The following is an 18,291-nucleotide window of genomic DNA, read 5'->3' on the forward strand; positions in this document are numbered from 1 at the left end:
GTTGTCTTAGTGTTAGCTTGACTTTATGGCTGCAATAAGTCCCCTGATTGGGAAGGTCCTGCTGTGTTGTCACTTCAGAAGGCTTGAGAATTCCAGCTCTACACGAAAAAAAGCGACCCTTTTTTTTTATTGGCACCAGCTCCACTTAACTTTCCACAAAGTTCTTAACTAGCTTAGCTTTTGCACAAGCAATGCTCTGTTCTGTTTGCATTTCGAAATATCTGTGTGCTGCTTTAATCCCCTCATTTATCTGCCTCTCTCTGCTTTGTGGAGTTGGCCTTTGCTAGCAGAAGAGCAAAAAAAATGGAGAAAAAGGCGCAACCAGCACTCTCTAAGCTAGAAAGCTGCGAATGTACATGTTGTAAATAAGTCCCTTTAATCTTTATTTATACCCTGCCAGTAGAGTTATGTCCATCAGTAGGGAAAGATGGATTCTCAGTGCTAAATGAAACATTTTATACCCCCTTATGTTGTCTTTAGCAACTACACCGACTAGTGGTTTCTTTTCTTTTTAATAAAACCAAAGGCTTCTTAAGTAAACGGAGGCCCAGTTCTGAATGAAAATATGCAAAGAAAATACGGTGGAAAGACACAGTGACGACACTGCAAGCTGTATCAGCAACCGTTCTGTTTAGGTCTCTGTGTTCCACTCCCCATGCCTGCTTGCCTTTAGAAACCTCCTTACACCAAATCATTTCCACAAAAACCCGGCAGAGATTTATCTTAAAAGTTTAGCAAGCAACTCAGGGTATAGCCCAAGGATCTTTTTTAAACAAAATGAAGATACCTTTTGAAAAAGCTATTAAAATGATATTAGACACCGACTTGACACTAAAGCCACAATTCTATCTGTGATCGAATGCATTCTGAATACTCTGCTACATGTTACAGATGGTAAACATGCCATCTTGCAGGTCTCAGTATATGGATGATGGACACTTTAAGATCTATAAATGTTTCAAAGCTTAATACATGTTTTATACCAAGTTTTCTTCTTTTATTTTTCTCCCACTGAAAGTCCATGCATATTAAGTGACGCGCTATCTTTCTTTAGCAGGGCACAGCATATTATTCCAGTCTAAATAACCGTCTAAATAATTAACAATAAGCAATTAGCAAGAGGCGAGTTTCAATTAGTGAATTTTATTTATTTTTTCATTCACAATAAAAATAAAAACGACTACATCCAAAAGGTAGGACAAGTTATCCTTAGCCACAAACATGCTAAATGGAGCTGCATTTCGTAGAAATGCTACATCACCATGGGTTGGGGAAACAGTCTTTAAACATACTTCGGGAGGAACATTTTCACAACTGTCATAATTAAAAAGAAGTAAAGAAAACGTTTCCAGCGATTTTACTCACTCATTTAATTATCAGGAATTCATACTTCATAGCCCAGATTCCGCATGCTGTGCAAATCATCCCAGATGTTCCTGGTTTTATTCTGATACACATTTTGCGTAACTTTCTAATCAAATGTCTGAGTGTTTGCCTCCTGCAAAGCAACTAACTTCATTGTTCAATGGAGGGTTTTTTTTCTTCCCCCAATAGACAGTCAAGTTTCTCTTTTAATCTCACGTTCCCATGCCAATAAAACAGATCTGCGTAGGTTTGGGTCCACTCCATACACAAAGGAAAACTCTGCAAGAACAAATATAATAGATTTCAGTCAGAAAGGAGGGGAGAGAAACTATTTCCTTTACATGTTATTTCCTTGAATTATAAAGATTACGTTCGGTCGAATGCCCATTGCAGTGATGGCATGAAACAGTCTTAGCTTTGCTGCTGTAAACATGATGTTTAAAATAAATTAGCTCCTAATAAGATAACAGTTTCGTAAATACTTAACCCTCATCAGGGAAAATAGGCACTGGCAGTTCTGCAGTGACCATGTAATTATGTGTAATGCTAGACCAGGGGCATACACAAAAGTGTATTCATACATATAGGTGTGTACCTTGTGTGGGGTATAACTCTCATTGCATATGATAGATAGATAGCTAGATAGAGTTTAGAAATGCACCTTAAACCAATCAATTTTCAGTTTTATCGTTGAGGAAGTTTCTGAAGGACATGACACTTTCCCACAGCTAAAATGCATGGCAAAATATTTAAATCCAACCAGATCTTCCGCGTAGAGAAATCTGAAGAGGAGGTGACTAGCCACCGCGAAACACACCTACAGCTAATGAATAAAAGCAGAAGCATGAGCCACCAAACCCAGACCAAACTAATTTCATTTGGTCTTTCGCCCCAGTTTGAAAAAAAAATGACTCGGAATTTCGAGTTTATTCCTTAAGAGGTTTAAACTTTTTTTAAAATTTTTAAAATAGGTACCTCATAGTGGGGCCAGAGACAAATGGAAAGGGTGATAAAATATGAAAGCAGGATCATTGCTCACCTTATAGGCAATAGACACGCCAAACAACAGCCTTTAAAAAAAATCTTGATCAGTGACAATCAATAAAGACACTTCTTGACCGTAACCGAATGCTGCCTTTAACTGCGAAGGGTCGGACATAGATTTGGTATTAACAATAAAACGCAAGAGGGCACAATTCGGTACATATATATCTATATCTCTATAAGTATTTAGTCCGGGATAAAGGTAATACTTCGAGTCCCATTCATCTCATAGATTTGTAACTCTTTCACAAAATAAATAGGAAGCATAGAATTTGATGAGGCGGGCGAGAGACACTTTAAAAGGAAGCCTCTTCTCTGTCAATCTATGATAATTAGATAACCATGAGAAATAAGTTACAAACACTGACTTCTCTTCTCCCCCCCAACACACGCACTTCCCATCCTAAACCCAAGCTAATTAAACAAATGAGATCTATTTACCCCACCCCTCAATAAAAAAACCCAAATAAACTAAAAGTTTCTTTCTTATGTTAAAAAAAAATCATAGCAATATTACCCAAAGGGTCTGCAATCAATAACAGGCACCAGGGGTTAAACTTTTCAGAATAAAGGGATTTAACTTTTTTTCTCTGTGTGTATGTATATCTATATATACAGATCTATCGCTCTGTCTCTCTGTGTGTGTTTGGTGTATTTTTTAATTATTGTTTGAAAGACTCCAAACGTTTGGGGATTTATCTTTCGCAGATAATACGTATTTGGTTAAGGGGGTGAGTTGTGTTGTTTAAAAGGGAGGAAAAAAGAGGGGCTGGGTGGTTTGTTCTGGGGGTCCCTAGTGCAATGCAAACCCCTCATGGGTGCTATTTTGTAATCTCAGACTCTTGCTATTGGTCAGTCCATGATCAGATGGTTCTATTTCCTTGTGTCCCTCGCTGGCACCCAGCCATCCCCCTTCAGCTAAAACCCAATCTCCGATATACTACTAATAGCTAAACCACTTGGACTATAAAACACAACAAATCATAAAGCCAGGAAAGGACGGCTGCCTCCTCCCAATGAGTTCTTATTTTGTCAACTCTACCTTCCCGGTGAGCCTGGCTGCTGGGCAGGAGCCCTTCCTGGGACAAATCCCGTTATATGCCTCAGGATATGCGGATCCTTTAAGACACTACCCCGCTACCTATGGAGCCACTAGCGTCCAAGATAAGGGTTATCCCTCCTCTTCTTATTACCAGCAAGCGAACGGAGCTTACAGCCGGACCACAGCCTGTGACTATGGGACAGCTGGTTTTTACAGAGAGAAGGACCCTGTCTGTGCCACCTCAAACCTAGATGACCACGCACCGTTTGCCCCAGATCAGCGGAAGTCAGACTGCGCACAGACCAAAACTGTTTTCGGGGAAAGCGATGACCAGAAGTGCTCTACTCCCGTCTACCCCTGGATGCAGCGGATGAACTCTTGCAACAGTGAGTTACTCTTTTTTTAATCTCTCTTTATTGATGTGTTTGTCCCCCCTCCTCCTCCTCCCTTCCCCCTTTTCTTCTTTGCAAAAGAAACAGGAAAAGCTTAGTTAAGATCCAACTTCCAGCGGAGGAGTCAGGCAAAGCACGAGACTCAAAGTTGTTTCTGACACAACCCCAAACTTTATGGCAGTCTTTTTCCTCTATCCCAGTTCTTTTGCCAGATCCTTTACCAAAAAAAAAAAAAAGTTGGTGCCATACTTAGACAAGTGTGTATCTTCTTTCTTTTTGCACGCTCTGATTCGTATGTCACTCAGTTACAATGATTTATCTCTCTGTGTGTCTTCTACACATACAGAGAGATATCTATTCACAAAAAAAAAAAGAACAGGATGACTTCACACACACACACACGCACACCCTTTCTGGAGTTAAATAATGTAAAAGTGTTTAAATATTTGAAAGGAGAGAACTACATTTTTAATGAAACTCAACACATAATGAAAAGTCTGCCTGGGGAGAATTTTTTTCTCTCTGTGATGTATAGCTGGTATAAGGGCTCTCTCTTCAATCCACAAAGAAGAAGAAAAAAGTCACAGTGCTTCCATGTTTACATTCATTATTTGTTGCCTTTTAAGTTCCAAATTGATGTCCATTAGGGCAGGGACGTTGTATCCCCTTTAATGCACAGAGTTTATCTCGATCGATACACTTCATTATTGCTTAAATGCCCAGATATATTACTGTTGCCGGTGGGGAGGAGAAATGGAAAGGTGTGTGGGGGGGGCACCTTGAGATTTTACATAATGGAATAAGACAGGTCTAGCAATCTCTTCAAAGCACGGTCCTGGAATATCTGGCAAGTTTTGCATTAACCCTTCTGCCCAGGTACCAGTGGAACTTCATTGCCTTTGAGTTAAGCAGCAGGAAGAAGCAGCAGGCATTGCAGAAACCCAAGGCAAATTAGCAACTCTTTCCAAGGCGAACTAGCAAGTCAGGAGGTTTGCTAGAGGGCTGGCTTTGCAACAACAACAACAACAACAAAAGGAGCCCTGAGCACTTTGGCTAGATGATTTTGGGTTGGTAAAAGTATTTAGCGGGGAAGGCGAAGGAAGCAAAAGACACCATCACCCCTAAACACACACCCTTTATCAGAGCGCTAACTGGCCGGCTCCCTGGCATTATTATGCTCCTCTTAACTAGAATAAACCTTTGGGTATTTTCTCCCCCTCTTTTCCTTGCCGAACAGGTTCATCTTTCGGGCCAAGTGGCAGGAGAGGCCGGCAAACCTACACCCGCTACCAAACCCTGGAACTGGAGAAGGAGTTCCACTTTAACCGCTACTTGACCAGGCGTCGCCGGATCGAAATCGCACACGCACTTTGCCTGACAGAACGCCAGATCAAAATCTGGTTCCAGAACCGGAGGATGAAATGGAAAAAGGAAAACAAACTGCTCAACTCCACGCAGCTGAGCGCGGAGGAGGAGGAGGAGAAAGCAGCGGAGTGAAAGTATTATTTAAGAGAAAGAGAGAAATATCCCAACCGTTGGAGGAGGTAGAGGGTGGGGGGGAAAGGGTTGGAGTGGAAGAGAAAAATGCACCCCCAGGGGTGCACGCTTTGTAAAATAACCGAGACGGTTTGAAGGTGGCGAGCCACCAACATACATTTGCACCGTTGGACTCGTGTTCAGTTAATCTGTCGTGTCAAAACAAAAATCAGGCTTCTAGTTGAGGTTTTTTTTCCCTCCCCTTTCTAGTCCTCCAAATATAATATAAAATAATAATAATAATTTGGAACTCTTACCTGTGTTTCTGCCCTTGATGTCACTGTTAGTAACCCGCTAACTCTTGTATTTAATGGAGGTGCTGCAATATATGTCATTTTTGGTGTTTATTGTCTTAATTTTGTAAACTGTTTCATGCACGATTGACTTATAGATCCCCCCCTCCCCGGTTGTTTTTTCTTTTGGTAAATTAATCAAACCCTGGGGTCTTTGTAATTAGTTTCTTTTGTTTTTTTTTTAAAGAGAAAACCTACTGAAGGAACAAGTACTACCTGAAAGGATGCAAAAGCAACAACAACAAAAAAAATTATATTTTATTAATTTTTTGTACGTGTTGTGTTTGTAGTTTGTCTTAGGTATGGCCATGGAATACCCTAATAAAAGCAAAGTATTCGGACTCATCCACACCCCTCTGGTATTATTATCATTATTGTTATTCCTGTCTATGAAAATATGCCATTCATGTGGAGCTGAGAGGTTGTTAGCAAAGCGGGCGCTGCTGCTGTCTGCGTGTGACACTGTCTCCTAATCAGCAAGGACAAGCAACACGCAGCACACGGAAGTTACAGTTGAGAGATAAATCTGCTTTTCCCCCTTCTTTTTGCCTAATCTTAAATGCAGGACCTTTCACCAGCGATATCTCCGAGCTGACACTCCGCTTTAAGATCGCTCTTTTTTATTGTTACAGCCCAAAGAGTTATGAGGAAAAGCTCTCCATATACATAATATATCAAAGAAAGAGGCCAAAATATGCTCTCATCTATCTACCAAAGATACATAACGTTTGTCTAGCATCTTTCAAACATCTGGTCCCTTAGTTCACTTTCCAAAATCAGGGAGATGTGCACTGTAGACATTGCTAGGTTTCAGACTTGCTGGGTTTTTTTTTTTTGTTATTTTTTAGTTGAAACTTTATTAACTCCAGGACGATGGGAATTATTTAAGCACGAACCCCCCCAGTAAGCTAAATACAGTTAGATTGTTTCATGTATATATACACACACACACCCACACACTTTTCAAATGGCTCTTTTTACAGTGTCATTTGACTCGGAGCTGGGCGTTCTGCGCTAAAGAACTAAGAGGTGTCTTGTAGTTGCGATGAAGTAAACTTTTCTTTTATTTTTTTTTATTAAAAAATGAACGAAAAGAAGTGCTTTTCTTCTTGGGATCAGCAGATTTAAAACAAAAAAATTGCTCAGCTCAATGCTAATAAAATTTCTGAAGCTTCACGACAGAAAAAAAATGCCTTTAAAAAGAACTACTCCCCCCACCCCAAAATACCTATGTACGAGTGCATTCCCTCATGTCACAAGCTGTTTTAATGCCAGTCACTTTTAAAATCAATTCATGCAGAAGCTCCACAGCTGTAGGACATTTACTATTATTGCCACTCTTTTCATTGCCCGTAATTATTATAATTATATGTCACTTTCAATATGGCGCATAATTTCCAATGAGTTGCAGACAAGCATTTGAAATTCCTAAACTGCCTTGGAAAAAAAAATAGCAGCCTTGAACAAAGCAAAACCCTGGTCAAATTTCAGGTTTTCATGGCTACCTAATATTTCTTGCAGGTTTGCAATGGGGTAGGGGGAAATATAACAATGCTCTATTTAAAGGGTGTGTGTGTGAGGGGGGGATATTCATGATCAAGAATATCTTAAAAGCAACATTGTCAACCAGTTTCAACGGCTGATCTCCCTTCCCGTCTCTTTTTTCCCGCCTCCAGAATTACAAGGTGTTACTGTGTATTTGATAATATGATGAGAAGGTGAAGAAAGCCAAACTTTCATTGTGCCAATTAAAATAAATAAATTAAATAAATAAAGCACACATGTTTTTCTTTCAGCAGGCTCCGTTTTTTCCCCCTCTAAGATATTCAAACACAGAACCTCCAGATCCAAAGGTGACTTATCCTCCCTCACCCTCCATCACCAATGTCACTATTATAAAAGAGTGGCAATAATTTAATGAAGATAACAACCCACATGCAAAGACCACACAGCTAAAACACAATGTTGACAATCACTCGAGCTGTGTCTGATAAGCATTTTTTCCCTCCATTTGCAGAATAAAATTAAAACTGAAAGGTGATTCCCGGGATGAAAATGGGGTATTTGTGCATTATTATTTTTTAAAAAGTACAAATATATGAAGAATGCAAATTGCCACTAAATGACTTTAAAAAAAAATTAAGGGTGGGTAGTCACCCTCCATGGCTGCTAAGTCACCATGTCCCCAGTAGGTGGCGCAGTCCGCCAAGATGGAGCAATCTCTGTCTTCTGAATTTTTTTTTTTGAAGCCTTGCATTGACTTGGGCCTAACGATTCTCAGATCGTCATTATTTGTAACCATAGAGCATGAATTACCTCTTGAGGTCATCAGTGAGAATTTACGACTGGTCAACAAAAGCACGTGATTACCAAACGCCCCCCCACCCCCCATATTTGGCCGCATACATAGCAAAAACGAAGTACAGTGCATTGCTATAATTCATTAATACATCATAAATCGTCAAGCACCGGGTTATAACGACCACGAGCCACAAATCAAGCCCTCCAAAATAACCCAAATGAGCTCTTACTTTGTAAACTCGTTCTCAGGGCGCTATCCAAATGGCCCCGACTATCAGTTGCTAAATTATGGGACCAGCAGTTCTATGAACGGTTCGTACAGAGATTCAAGCACCATGCATTCCAGCTCTTATGGCTACAACTACAATGGGATGGACCTTAGCATCAACCGCTCAACCTCCTCTAGCCACTTTGGGGCGGTGGGAGAAAGCTCCCGCAGCTTCTCTTCGCCCGCTCAGGAGAGCAGGTTTAGGCAAGCGTCTAGCTGCTCCTTGTCCTCTCCCGAGTCCCTTCCCTGCTCCAACAGCGACAACCATGGAGGCAAACCCGCCCCGTCCCCCTCCGACCAGGCTACTTCTGCCAGCACCAACACAAATTTCACAGAAATAGACGAGACCAGCGCGTCTTCGGGAACCGAAGAAGGCACCCAAATAAACAGCAGCAATATTTCCAGGGCACAGGCAGAGCCCGTCGCTACATCCACAGCAGCAACAGAAGGGCAGACACCACAGATATTCCCTTGGATGAGGAAGCTTCACATTAGCCATGGTACAGCTACTTTTTCATTTTTTCCCCCTCCCTTCTTTTTTCTTCCTTCCTTCCTTCCCCTGGCTTTCTTTGAAGGCGCCTGATAAGTAATCCAGCTATTTATCGCGTTGTATTTATTTATCAGATCGCTGATTTAAAACAGAAAACTGCCTTTGATGCTTGTTTTGGGGGGGTGATAGATTTGTAACCCCTGCCGCTAAATGTGAGGTTATTTTATATATAGATATATATATATAGAGAGAGAGAAAAGGTCATTTAAAACTGCGGGGGTATTTGCGGATGGGGGAGGGAAGTGGGGTGAGAAAAAAGGAAAGGGAAGAACTGATCATTAAAACAGGCTCTCTATGGACAGATGGGGCTCCCAATCCTTTATTATTTTTGTTGGTGTGTGTGTGTTCTTGACAATCTGCTAATTACAAAATAAAAAGCCAAGAGTAGATCCATTGCACCAGGAACAGTGGGTTTTTTTTTTTTTTTTTTAAGGACAATATTTAACAGATCCAAACACACACACGTAAGTGGAATTATTAGAGTTTTAGGCTGCGAGGTTAAATTGTGAATATTGAATTGTATATACCGGAACTGGGGGGTGGAGGGAGGGGGATCTACACGTGGGGGAGGGGGGGTTATTTTGAAATAACCAAGTGAACGTTCGTGATTGTCCTGGGAAGGTTAATAATTTGCCTTTTTTTTTATACAAACAAAACCAAACACCAATGTTGTCCATATTATTCAGACATGACTGGACCAGACGGTAAAAGGGCAAGAACCGCCTACACTCGCTACCAGACCCTAGAATTGGAAAAGGAATTTCACTTCAATAGATATCTCACCCGCAGGAGGAGAATAGAAATCGCCCATGCTCTGTGCCTCTCCGAAAGGCAAATTAAAATCTGGTTCCAAAACAGAAGAATGAAATGGAAGAAAGATAATAAACTGAAAAGCATGAGTGTAGCCTCCGCGGGCAGCGCCTTCCAGCCATAAATTATAGAAAAAGGAATATCAAAGAAAGAAAGAAAGAAGAGAAGAAAGGGGGGGGAGGGAGAGAAGCAGCACCATATCTTAGTTTCAGAGTACTGTACAGTAAGGCACCTTTTTTTCGGCATGTTGTTGATATTTTAAACAACTCCTATGGTACTGTTATCCCAGGACTGCGCTCCTGTTGTGTTTTTTATTTTTGTTTTAATTTTATTTTTTAATTATTATTATTAATTTTTTTTTAATTTCCAGATGCTCCTCCACGCTCTTGATGTTCTTATAAATGTTTGTGCCAGTGCTATCTTGAGGCTTTCTGGAAAGCTAGCATGTTTTATGTGAGCCCTTTAAATGTTATAACTTATTTATAAATTGATAACAGATACGGTGGTTTGTTTGGGTTGGTTTTGTTTTTTTTTTATCTGAGTTTACAGCTATTGGGAGGGAGGGGGGGATTTATTCTCTGCCTAAGCTAAAGTTGGGATTCCTGCACTAAAATAGCAGAAAAAAAATTCAAAAAACTGTAAAGAAAAAAAATAAAAAGCAAAAAAGCTCTTGTATCTTTTTGTCTGAAAATTGTCGAATCTGTGGTTTAGTTCAAATGTAAGGCCATGCTTTCTAGTTCCCAGGCTAATTCTGAGACGTGTTCTTAGACGTGGGTAAACTTCACTATTAAAAACATGTATAAAATTGGACCAACCATAAAGTGTTCCAATGTCTGTAAATACTAGAAATATTTCTGATGTGACTAATAGACAGTTGGTAGTGGGCAGAGTGAATGCAGTGTTATGTGTAAAATGGCATCTGTCATGTCTAGCTGCCTGTTAGTATTTTGCCAATAAGCTTTTTGTATTTGTTTGTAGCTTTACTTCAAGTCAAATAAACATTTCTCCTATTCACAAAGGCTCCCATTCGTATTTTCTACACAACGCTTGAGTCTTAACGCTGATCATTCGCGGTACATTCTAAACACATGGTTGCATAGAACTTGTGCTGTGTTGGGAGCATTTGACAAACGCTACACACTCCTCGCTCTCCTGCACAGCACTTTGGAAACTCTCAGAAGCCACAAAAATGCTAAGTTCACATCATAGAATCTCATTGCTGAGGAGGAAAGCAAATGCATTCTGCAGAGGAAATGCAACCTGTCATAGTTTCAAAACTTTGTTTCGTAAAAAAATAAAAAATCCTAATATCAAATAACACGAGCTGTTTTAAAGTAGCTTAAGTTACAATAACGAGATATAAATGCTTTGCAAAATATATTTATGTGCATTTGAGGAACGGGCCTATATTACTTTTTGAAAAATAAAGAGATCTATCTATCTATCCATGCGCTCGCTAATCTATAAACACCCCTCACCCTCAATCTCCTGAGCAAACTGTTTTTATATCCTACTTTCTGGCTCAACATGTAAATAACAGTACTGTAGCTACTGATACTCACTACAAAGGCTCATTTTCGCTGCAAATAATTTAACATAATCAAAGGTGGCAAATGTTTCTCTTTTGCTATTCAGGATTTCTTGCAAGGCACAAGATACTTCAGTTAAAGTCTCTCTGTTGGCAAAATGCGACTGACATATTTACAATATAGTTCAGGTTTTTGTTCGTATTAAGTAAAGTTGGATCTTATAAACTTACCAAACTTAATCTCCCACTGTTTAGGTACTTCTGAAGTGATTTTGAGAAGAATCTGAGGTGGACTGTCAGATCCAAAACCATTTGCTCGCCTTCCCTTGACATATCTCTCTCTCTATATATATTTTACCAATAGCAAACTATACCAAAAGTAGGTATGACATTTAGATGTCAAATGGATAGGGTTTTATCTAGAAGTTAGATCGTAAAAATCGCCCAGACCTCAGACAGATACCCCTCACTGGCTCTCAAAAGTCACGTGAGGTCCATAAAGTTAGTTTTATGGTTTTGGGGAGTTGACAATGTACAATATATTTCACATTCTCTAGAATGTTAAGTGACACTTTAACTGCTTGGTTTGGCTTGTAAGGGGCAGAAATGGGTGAGCACTTTTCCAGATGAGATAAACCCTTGCAATTGCTGGTATCATGCTTTGCTGGTCCAGTGTTCAGTCCAGAGGACCAATAGTTTGGGCTCCTGAAAGTAAGTCCTTCTGAAATATTATCTAATTAAACTATTTTAAGGGTTATATTGCTAACGATTGGGCGGGTGAAGGAGGGGGATCTCTCTCTCTCTCTCTTTCTCTCTCTCTCTCTCTCTCCAAAGCTTTATTTCTAACTTTTAAAAGGTCCAAATTCTTACACTCCCTAGATTTGATGTTTCATTAGGTCTCAGCAAAGCTCTGAGGCCCATATGCAAGCAACGTAAACTTTGTGGAACGAGGGGAAATAGAATTCCGTAAAGATTAATTACGATTGCATTGCAAATGCCATCCAATCTTTGCCTAGGGGCATATGTACTTCAGACAAACTTTGTTTTATTCTTAGCCATGTCAATAGAGACTCAGTTATTGGAGATTGCTTTGGTGAGTTTCATACTGATCACAGTCACGAGCAAATATGGGGCAAGGCTTTGGCATTTCAAGGCTTCTGTTGTATATTTATATTCTTGGTTTCATTCACACCCTTTAAGAATTTTAATTCTTTTTTTATCCTGAGTTGCAAGGAACATTTTTAGCCTTTTTCCTTGGCCTGGGGTATAGACCAAAATATTCGTTCTAGGCGTTTTTCCTTTCTGTAGACAGTATCCTAATAGTTCCCTGGTTTGTTTGTACAATATGTGGACACTGGATTACTGCCGTTATGTCTTTCTTCAGTTGGCCTTTAAGTGACTACAAAAATAATAAAAATCAAAAAATCAAACATGCTGCTGTTTGCATAATAGGGGTGGATTCGATTGACTTTAAACCCTATATATGTCGAGTATATGTATTCCTAAGGTATTGTTTTTGCTTTTATAAAGAAGGGACTGTTCTGAAAAAAAAACTAATTAAAACAGCTTTTTCTTTGAGAAAATAAGCCAGTTATCAGCGAAGGGAGAAAAAGTGAGCTGCACCGAGTATTTACCATGGCTGGGACTTCAGCTAGCAGAGGCAAAGTCCTGGTGAGGTGTCTATTCTCCTTTATGTTTATAAGGCTACAACCCAAAACGCCTGTCACAAAGTCGCGTTCAGGAATCTTAATATGAAACACTCTGTCCAACGGCATCGAGCCTCGCTAAACTTAGAATAAAAAGATTTTTAACTAACGGGTCCCCCCCTACACCCCATCAACTGATTTTTTTTTACCAGCACAAACAAATCCTCAGAGAAGTGAGGGCTGCTTTCTTTTTTTTTTAACTCTAGGTGTTTAAATTTACATTGGGGAAAAAAAGAATCTGTATCTGCCCACTCCCATCTGTAATTCTGTCCCTGTATCTTTAAAAAGGTTAAAAGAAAATATACTGTGAGGAGGGATTTTTTTTTCCTTGGATCCCAGAATGCTGCAGCAGCCACTAAACGTTCCATTTCCCCTCTTAAGCAGGATTTTTTTTTAAATGGCAGAGCAACATTTGGTGGACACATGTCCGTCTCTTTCACACAGAGCAAAAGAACTCCACCATTTTGCGCAGTTTGGGGATAGTTTTTCCTTGGGCTGTTTTCCCTGTCCTGGTCCATGTGTCTGATGTTATCTTTATTGGCACAATTTCAACTTCTAGATTCTATTTGACCCAATCCACTGACTATCCTAGAACTTCTGACTAATATTCTGATACAAAATCAAAATTCTGGCAAGGGAGACTTGGGGTGATTGGGGGCGGGAGAGTGATAGGTAGTTGAGTCATTTGAATTTTAACATCCTAATCTGATTATCTGACCGAGTCGTATGCTTCTTTATAAGCACATAATAAAGGCATTCGCTGGCTTCTAGACACGTGAATGGAATGGGTCTAAAGTGTGAAGTTTGCAATCAACACACCACAGGTTACAGAAATCTTGCCTACACAGCAAGAGAAATATTTACTGAAGGTAAATAGGGTGTAGGTATGATGGGGTGGTACCAAATTACTGACCTGAACATTCTTTAGCCATCTGGTTTGTATTGATGTTAAGAAATAATGTTGACTGATGCAAATTGTTACCACTAAACTAGGTGCGTATTGTCATTCACCTACCGTAGTACTGGAATGACAATATAACTGCAAGGAAATATATATTTGACAATGACAGTGTAACTGCAGGGGAATTATATATATTTTACATTAATCCAAAACTTTTAATCTATCTATCTAAATTTGGATTAATGTCATATTCCCATATCCTGATTCAAAAGGCAAAAAGGTTGCACATCAGGGTTTCAGTATTTGTATATTATCCCAGCCAAACTTTCCTTTAAAATCAGGTCTAATGACCCAAAGCATACAATATATCAACCCCTCTTTTTAATTACATAGAATATGCAACATGTTAATGGGATGGAAAGAACAATCCAAGACAGATAGGATACATAGAAAGTCCATCTTCACTTAGAAATGCAGACTGAACCCCAGGTCGGTTTATTCTTTCTGCATAATCTTCCATATCACTACACTAATATTAAGGAGTTAGTTTAGCACAGGTTAAGGCAGAATGGAAACAATGTTTGGACGATTTCCATTTTTATCCCAGTCAATCTTTGCTACAGTACCAGGTGACCTCATTTATTTCAGGAATCTCAACCTTTTACAAAAGTTTGTAGTAGGTATGGGACTGGCCTTATTACCTCACCTAAGCATGTTTTAGAAATTATATTCCTGCCATATTAAAATCCTGTCCCCTTCTTCTGCACTTTAAAAACTCCTGCTTTCTACCTACATTGTTTTCTCTGCCTCTTACAGGCTGGGTTCATTTGTGTTGTTCTAGTCTCCCCAGCTTCCTGTGTGGCTAATGTGTACAACTGGCTACCACTTTAAAGCAAGGACGGATTCACAGGCTCAGAATCTTTCTCTCCCCCCCCCACCCCGCCCCTACGTCCTTAAAAAAAACAACAACACCTCCCTTTGCTGGTGAACTGAGGAAGTATAAGAAGAGGAAACAGGAAAACAGAACTCTGACCGTTCAGATAGGCGAGGGTTCCCATTGCATTTTTCATCCTTTCCCTCCCTTTAACGGTATACATCAGACAGTGGAACAATTAGTTCTTCAGCAGCTGTAGAAGATAGAATAAATATGAGATATTTTACTACTAGGTGTGTGTGTGTGTGTGTGTGTGTGTGTGTGTGTGTGTGTGTGTGTGTGTGTGTGTGTGTGTGTGTTTCTCATGAAAATGACAATTGATTTGAAAATAAAACAGCCCATTTATATTTTTTTAAACTTCCCTTAAGGTTCTTTCTATTCATCTTTACAGACCCACCACAGCTGCATTTATATATATATATATATAAAGAATCTGGTTTTAAAAATATATATATGGAAGGTAGTATGCTTGACCAACAACATACAGGACCAGACCCAAAGCCCACTGATTCAGTGAATCCAGTCGGGCCTATAAGGAGCCCATTCATTTACTACATCCACTGGAAATGCTATGAATAAAAATGGGCACATGGATCTACATTTTTTTTTGATGGTCAGCTTTAGAATTTCTTTCCACTCATGAAGGATCTCAATGGGGTTGGGAAACAAAGTAAAAGTGTTTCCTGCTCTTGAAATAAAAATATTCTTCATACATGGCAGATTAGTGAAGGATCCCGCGCATGATAATATATCTATACCAGTGTCCATCTTCTGAGAGGGCAATGTTGAACATCTATATTAATTAACAAAACCGTCCCCCCCAGCACACCCTTTCAAAAGTGACTTTTTGAACATATAGTGAATGTTCAGAATTCTATGTTTCTACATTCTTTGTATAAACAACGTAGACAGCAGTCAGACAACCCTTATCTCAGAGTATCTGCTCTATCCACTCAGCAGATCAATCAGCTATTTAAAAGAGACATGTCAAAGAAAAAATAGACAGTAAAGTGAAAATTCAATATTAAAATATCCTGCTAACCTTCTGGCTTTGGTTAAGCAATAAGTAGAAGACCCTGGTAGAAACAACACTCATTAGACGTATAGATAGATATAGCAATAGAAACCGTTCAAACAAAAGGCAATGCAGTATCACTGTGTCCTTTCCAGACTAACTAGAGTATCATGGCATAGAAGGCTTGATTGCTTTTTGAAAAAACAACCAAGCAAATTCTTAAACTAAACGTTTTGTGTGGCTTTTAAGCGTTTTCCTGTAGGCATTTTTTATGTGGATGTAAAACGGAAGCAATAGAGATGAAATAATTTTATTTCACCCTTCTTTAAAAAAAAACAAACAAACTTAGAAGCCAAACAAAACTTACCCAAGGTAACCTAGTCACCGATGTGTCTGAGGTCTTATTTTATTCAACAAAAAAAAAGTGATTAAAATCTGTTAAAGGGTTTAATTAAGAGAATTAAATGAAAAGGAAGGGGGCACAAATGGGATGGGGGGGAAAAAGCAAAGCTATTCTAAACGATTAAATCGCCATTTTAACAGTATAATGGGGTTTGCATACTGAAGAGAGAAATCAGAGCTCATATCTCATCAATAATTCATTGGAACCCGGGATCATTTGGAGGTCAGCAGACGAGTCAGAGCGGCTTCCACCGAGGAGCGTTAAGACACCCCTATCAAAATACAATAGTTACATCTCACACGTACCCGGGGGTCTGCAGGTCACAGGTTTAAGAACAACCTAAACTGCCTTTTTTTTTTTGGAAAGAAAAAAAGCCCGACAACAACTCACGAATCAAATGGATTGGTTGTTAGAATACCAAAAAGGGGTTTTTTTGGGGGAAAAAAGCCATCAGTTTGGAGATGGTCAACAATAACAAACGGGACAAATACATTTTTTTTGCAAGCCAAACGGGTCATTTTGCAACACACCACCCCAAATTCTCCCTCTCTTTATTAAAAAAAAAAGGTTGGAATAATATTGTTTCTATTTATCTGGGCAAAGATAATCTGGAGGGGAGAGGAATGAGTAGCTGTAATTCACTGATTTTTTTAACTGATTATCTATTAGTTTGTAATAGTCTTGTGAATCATCCCAACCTACACAAAAATACCCTATATCTGAGGGTTTCACATCACTGTTTCACAGAAATCAACCCCCTTTCCTACAAGCTCTCTCCAGAAAACACAATAGAATTGCAGTTTCAGAGACATTTCTCATGTCTTCCCACCATTTTAAAAAATACAATTATTATTGTTGTTGGTTTTATTATTATTATTATTCGTTAGAACTGAAAGGAGCTAAGTTACCTAATTATTTAAAATTCACGTGATAAAAGATCGTTCCGCAATTAGGAAACCCAAGAATTGTTGAAGTGATTTCTTTCGGCTTGTATCTTCCTCTGGGGTCTCTGTCAACTCATGGATTTAATTTAAGAATAAAACTTCCTTTAAGAATACTGGAAAGTTCTGAATATTTATATCGAATATCTGAGTCACCCTCTATCAACTTTTCTTCCATCGTGTTAAATAAATGGCAGTTTAAAGGGGGCATTGAAAACTTAACTCTAGAGGTGTCTACCCTGTGCAGTTTTCCCATGTTCCCTTAGCCTAACTAGCTTTAAAAAGAAACTGTTTTGACAGGAAGCGTTGAAAGAGTAAGACTGTATGAGTTCTCTTTTCTCCCTTCCTCTCTTTTGATGTATGTCTTTTTAACATATATAGATATACAGACATATCTTAGCCCTTCGTGTCAAAACAAATTACAGACTTTTTTTTAAAAGGAAAGATGTAGTTAGCTTAGTGGCCAATTAATTTAAAAAAAACTTTAATTTTTTTGAAGATTTAAAACAGTATAAATCGGAGGGAAACTGATTTGGGGAGAAAATTTGGTGAAATCTTTGCGCCTGTAACGTCCCCAAGCAACCAGCAGAGCTCGCTTCAGACCAAGTTCACAGTCATGACAGGGTCTCTTTGAGTTGCTCGCTGTAGTAGCTAGAGCTTGGCTTTTGGTCTCTGTCGGTTCTTTTTGTGCCACGGCAGATTCCTCCCCTCACCCCTCGTCATTCCCGCCCCAAGACCTCCCCACACAAACTTATCTCTCAGACCTGCAGTCCCCCACAGATAACCAAAAGCTCCTCTAATCACCCAGTCCTCCAGCGCGGGAAAAGAAAAATTAGAACAGACTAATTAGTGCAGTCAACAACTCACCTAGTCAACAACTCACCTATTTGACATCCCATTAGGCAAATAAAACAGAAATAATTCAAAATGAGATGAATCCAGCTGTGGTTTAAGGGACTTTTTTTTTCTCCTGTTCTTCTAAACACACAGAGATAAAAGAAAAGTGTAAAGGGGAAAAAAATCCGACAGCCTATGAACCTGATGACTTGATGTAGAGAAACACATCTAATGTTTTCAAAGCCCCCCCCCCCTTGACAAAGAAGGAACCCAGAAATGTTAAGAGGGTTTTAAAAAATAGGGGGAATCTGTACAGCTTTACTTTCTGGAGACGCAGAAGGTGACTATGGTCTTTGGGGGGCTTGTTAATACAGCATTATAGCTCAAGGGGTCAAAAAGTTGAGGGTCAAAAGTTTACGCTGTGC

The 18,291-nt window shown here is 39.3% G+C and overlaps 2 protein-coding genes across 2 annotated transcripts; both read left to right on the top strand.

Annotated features, from left to right (window-relative positions):
• Positions 1–2,937: 2,937 nt before the first annotated feature.
• HOXB6 (homeobox B6) lies at positions 2,938–5,342 on the top strand. Its single transcript, XM_039516866.1, has 2 exons — positions 2,938–3,837; positions 5,081–5,342. Exons 1-2 carry the CDS (start codon positions 3,426–3,428, stop codon positions 5,338–5,340), a joined length of 672 nt encoding a protein of 223 aa, XP_039372800.1. The 5' UTR covers positions 2,938–3,425; the 3' UTR covers positions 5,341–5,342.
• A 2,782-nt stretch (positions 5,343–8,124) lies between these two features.
• Positions 8,125–9,881, top strand: HOXB5 (homeobox B5). The gene is made up of 2 exons (XM_039516865.1): positions 8,125–8,741; positions 9,478–9,881. The coding sequence occupies exons 1-2, from the start codon at positions 8,192–8,194 to the stop codon at positions 9,723–9,725; spliced, it is 798 nt and encodes a 265-aa protein (XP_039372799.1). The 5' UTR covers positions 8,125–8,191; the 3' UTR covers positions 9,726–9,881.
• The last annotated feature ends 8,410 nt before the right edge of the window (positions 9,882–18,291 follow it).

The sequence above is a fragment of the Mauremys reevesii genome, linkage group 27, assembly GCF_016161935.1.
Source record: "Mauremys reevesii isolate NIE-2019 linkage group 27, ASM1616193v1, whole genome shotgun sequence".
NCBI classification, from domain to species: Eukaryota; Metazoa; Chordata; order Testudines; family Geoemydidae; genus Mauremys; species Mauremys reevesii.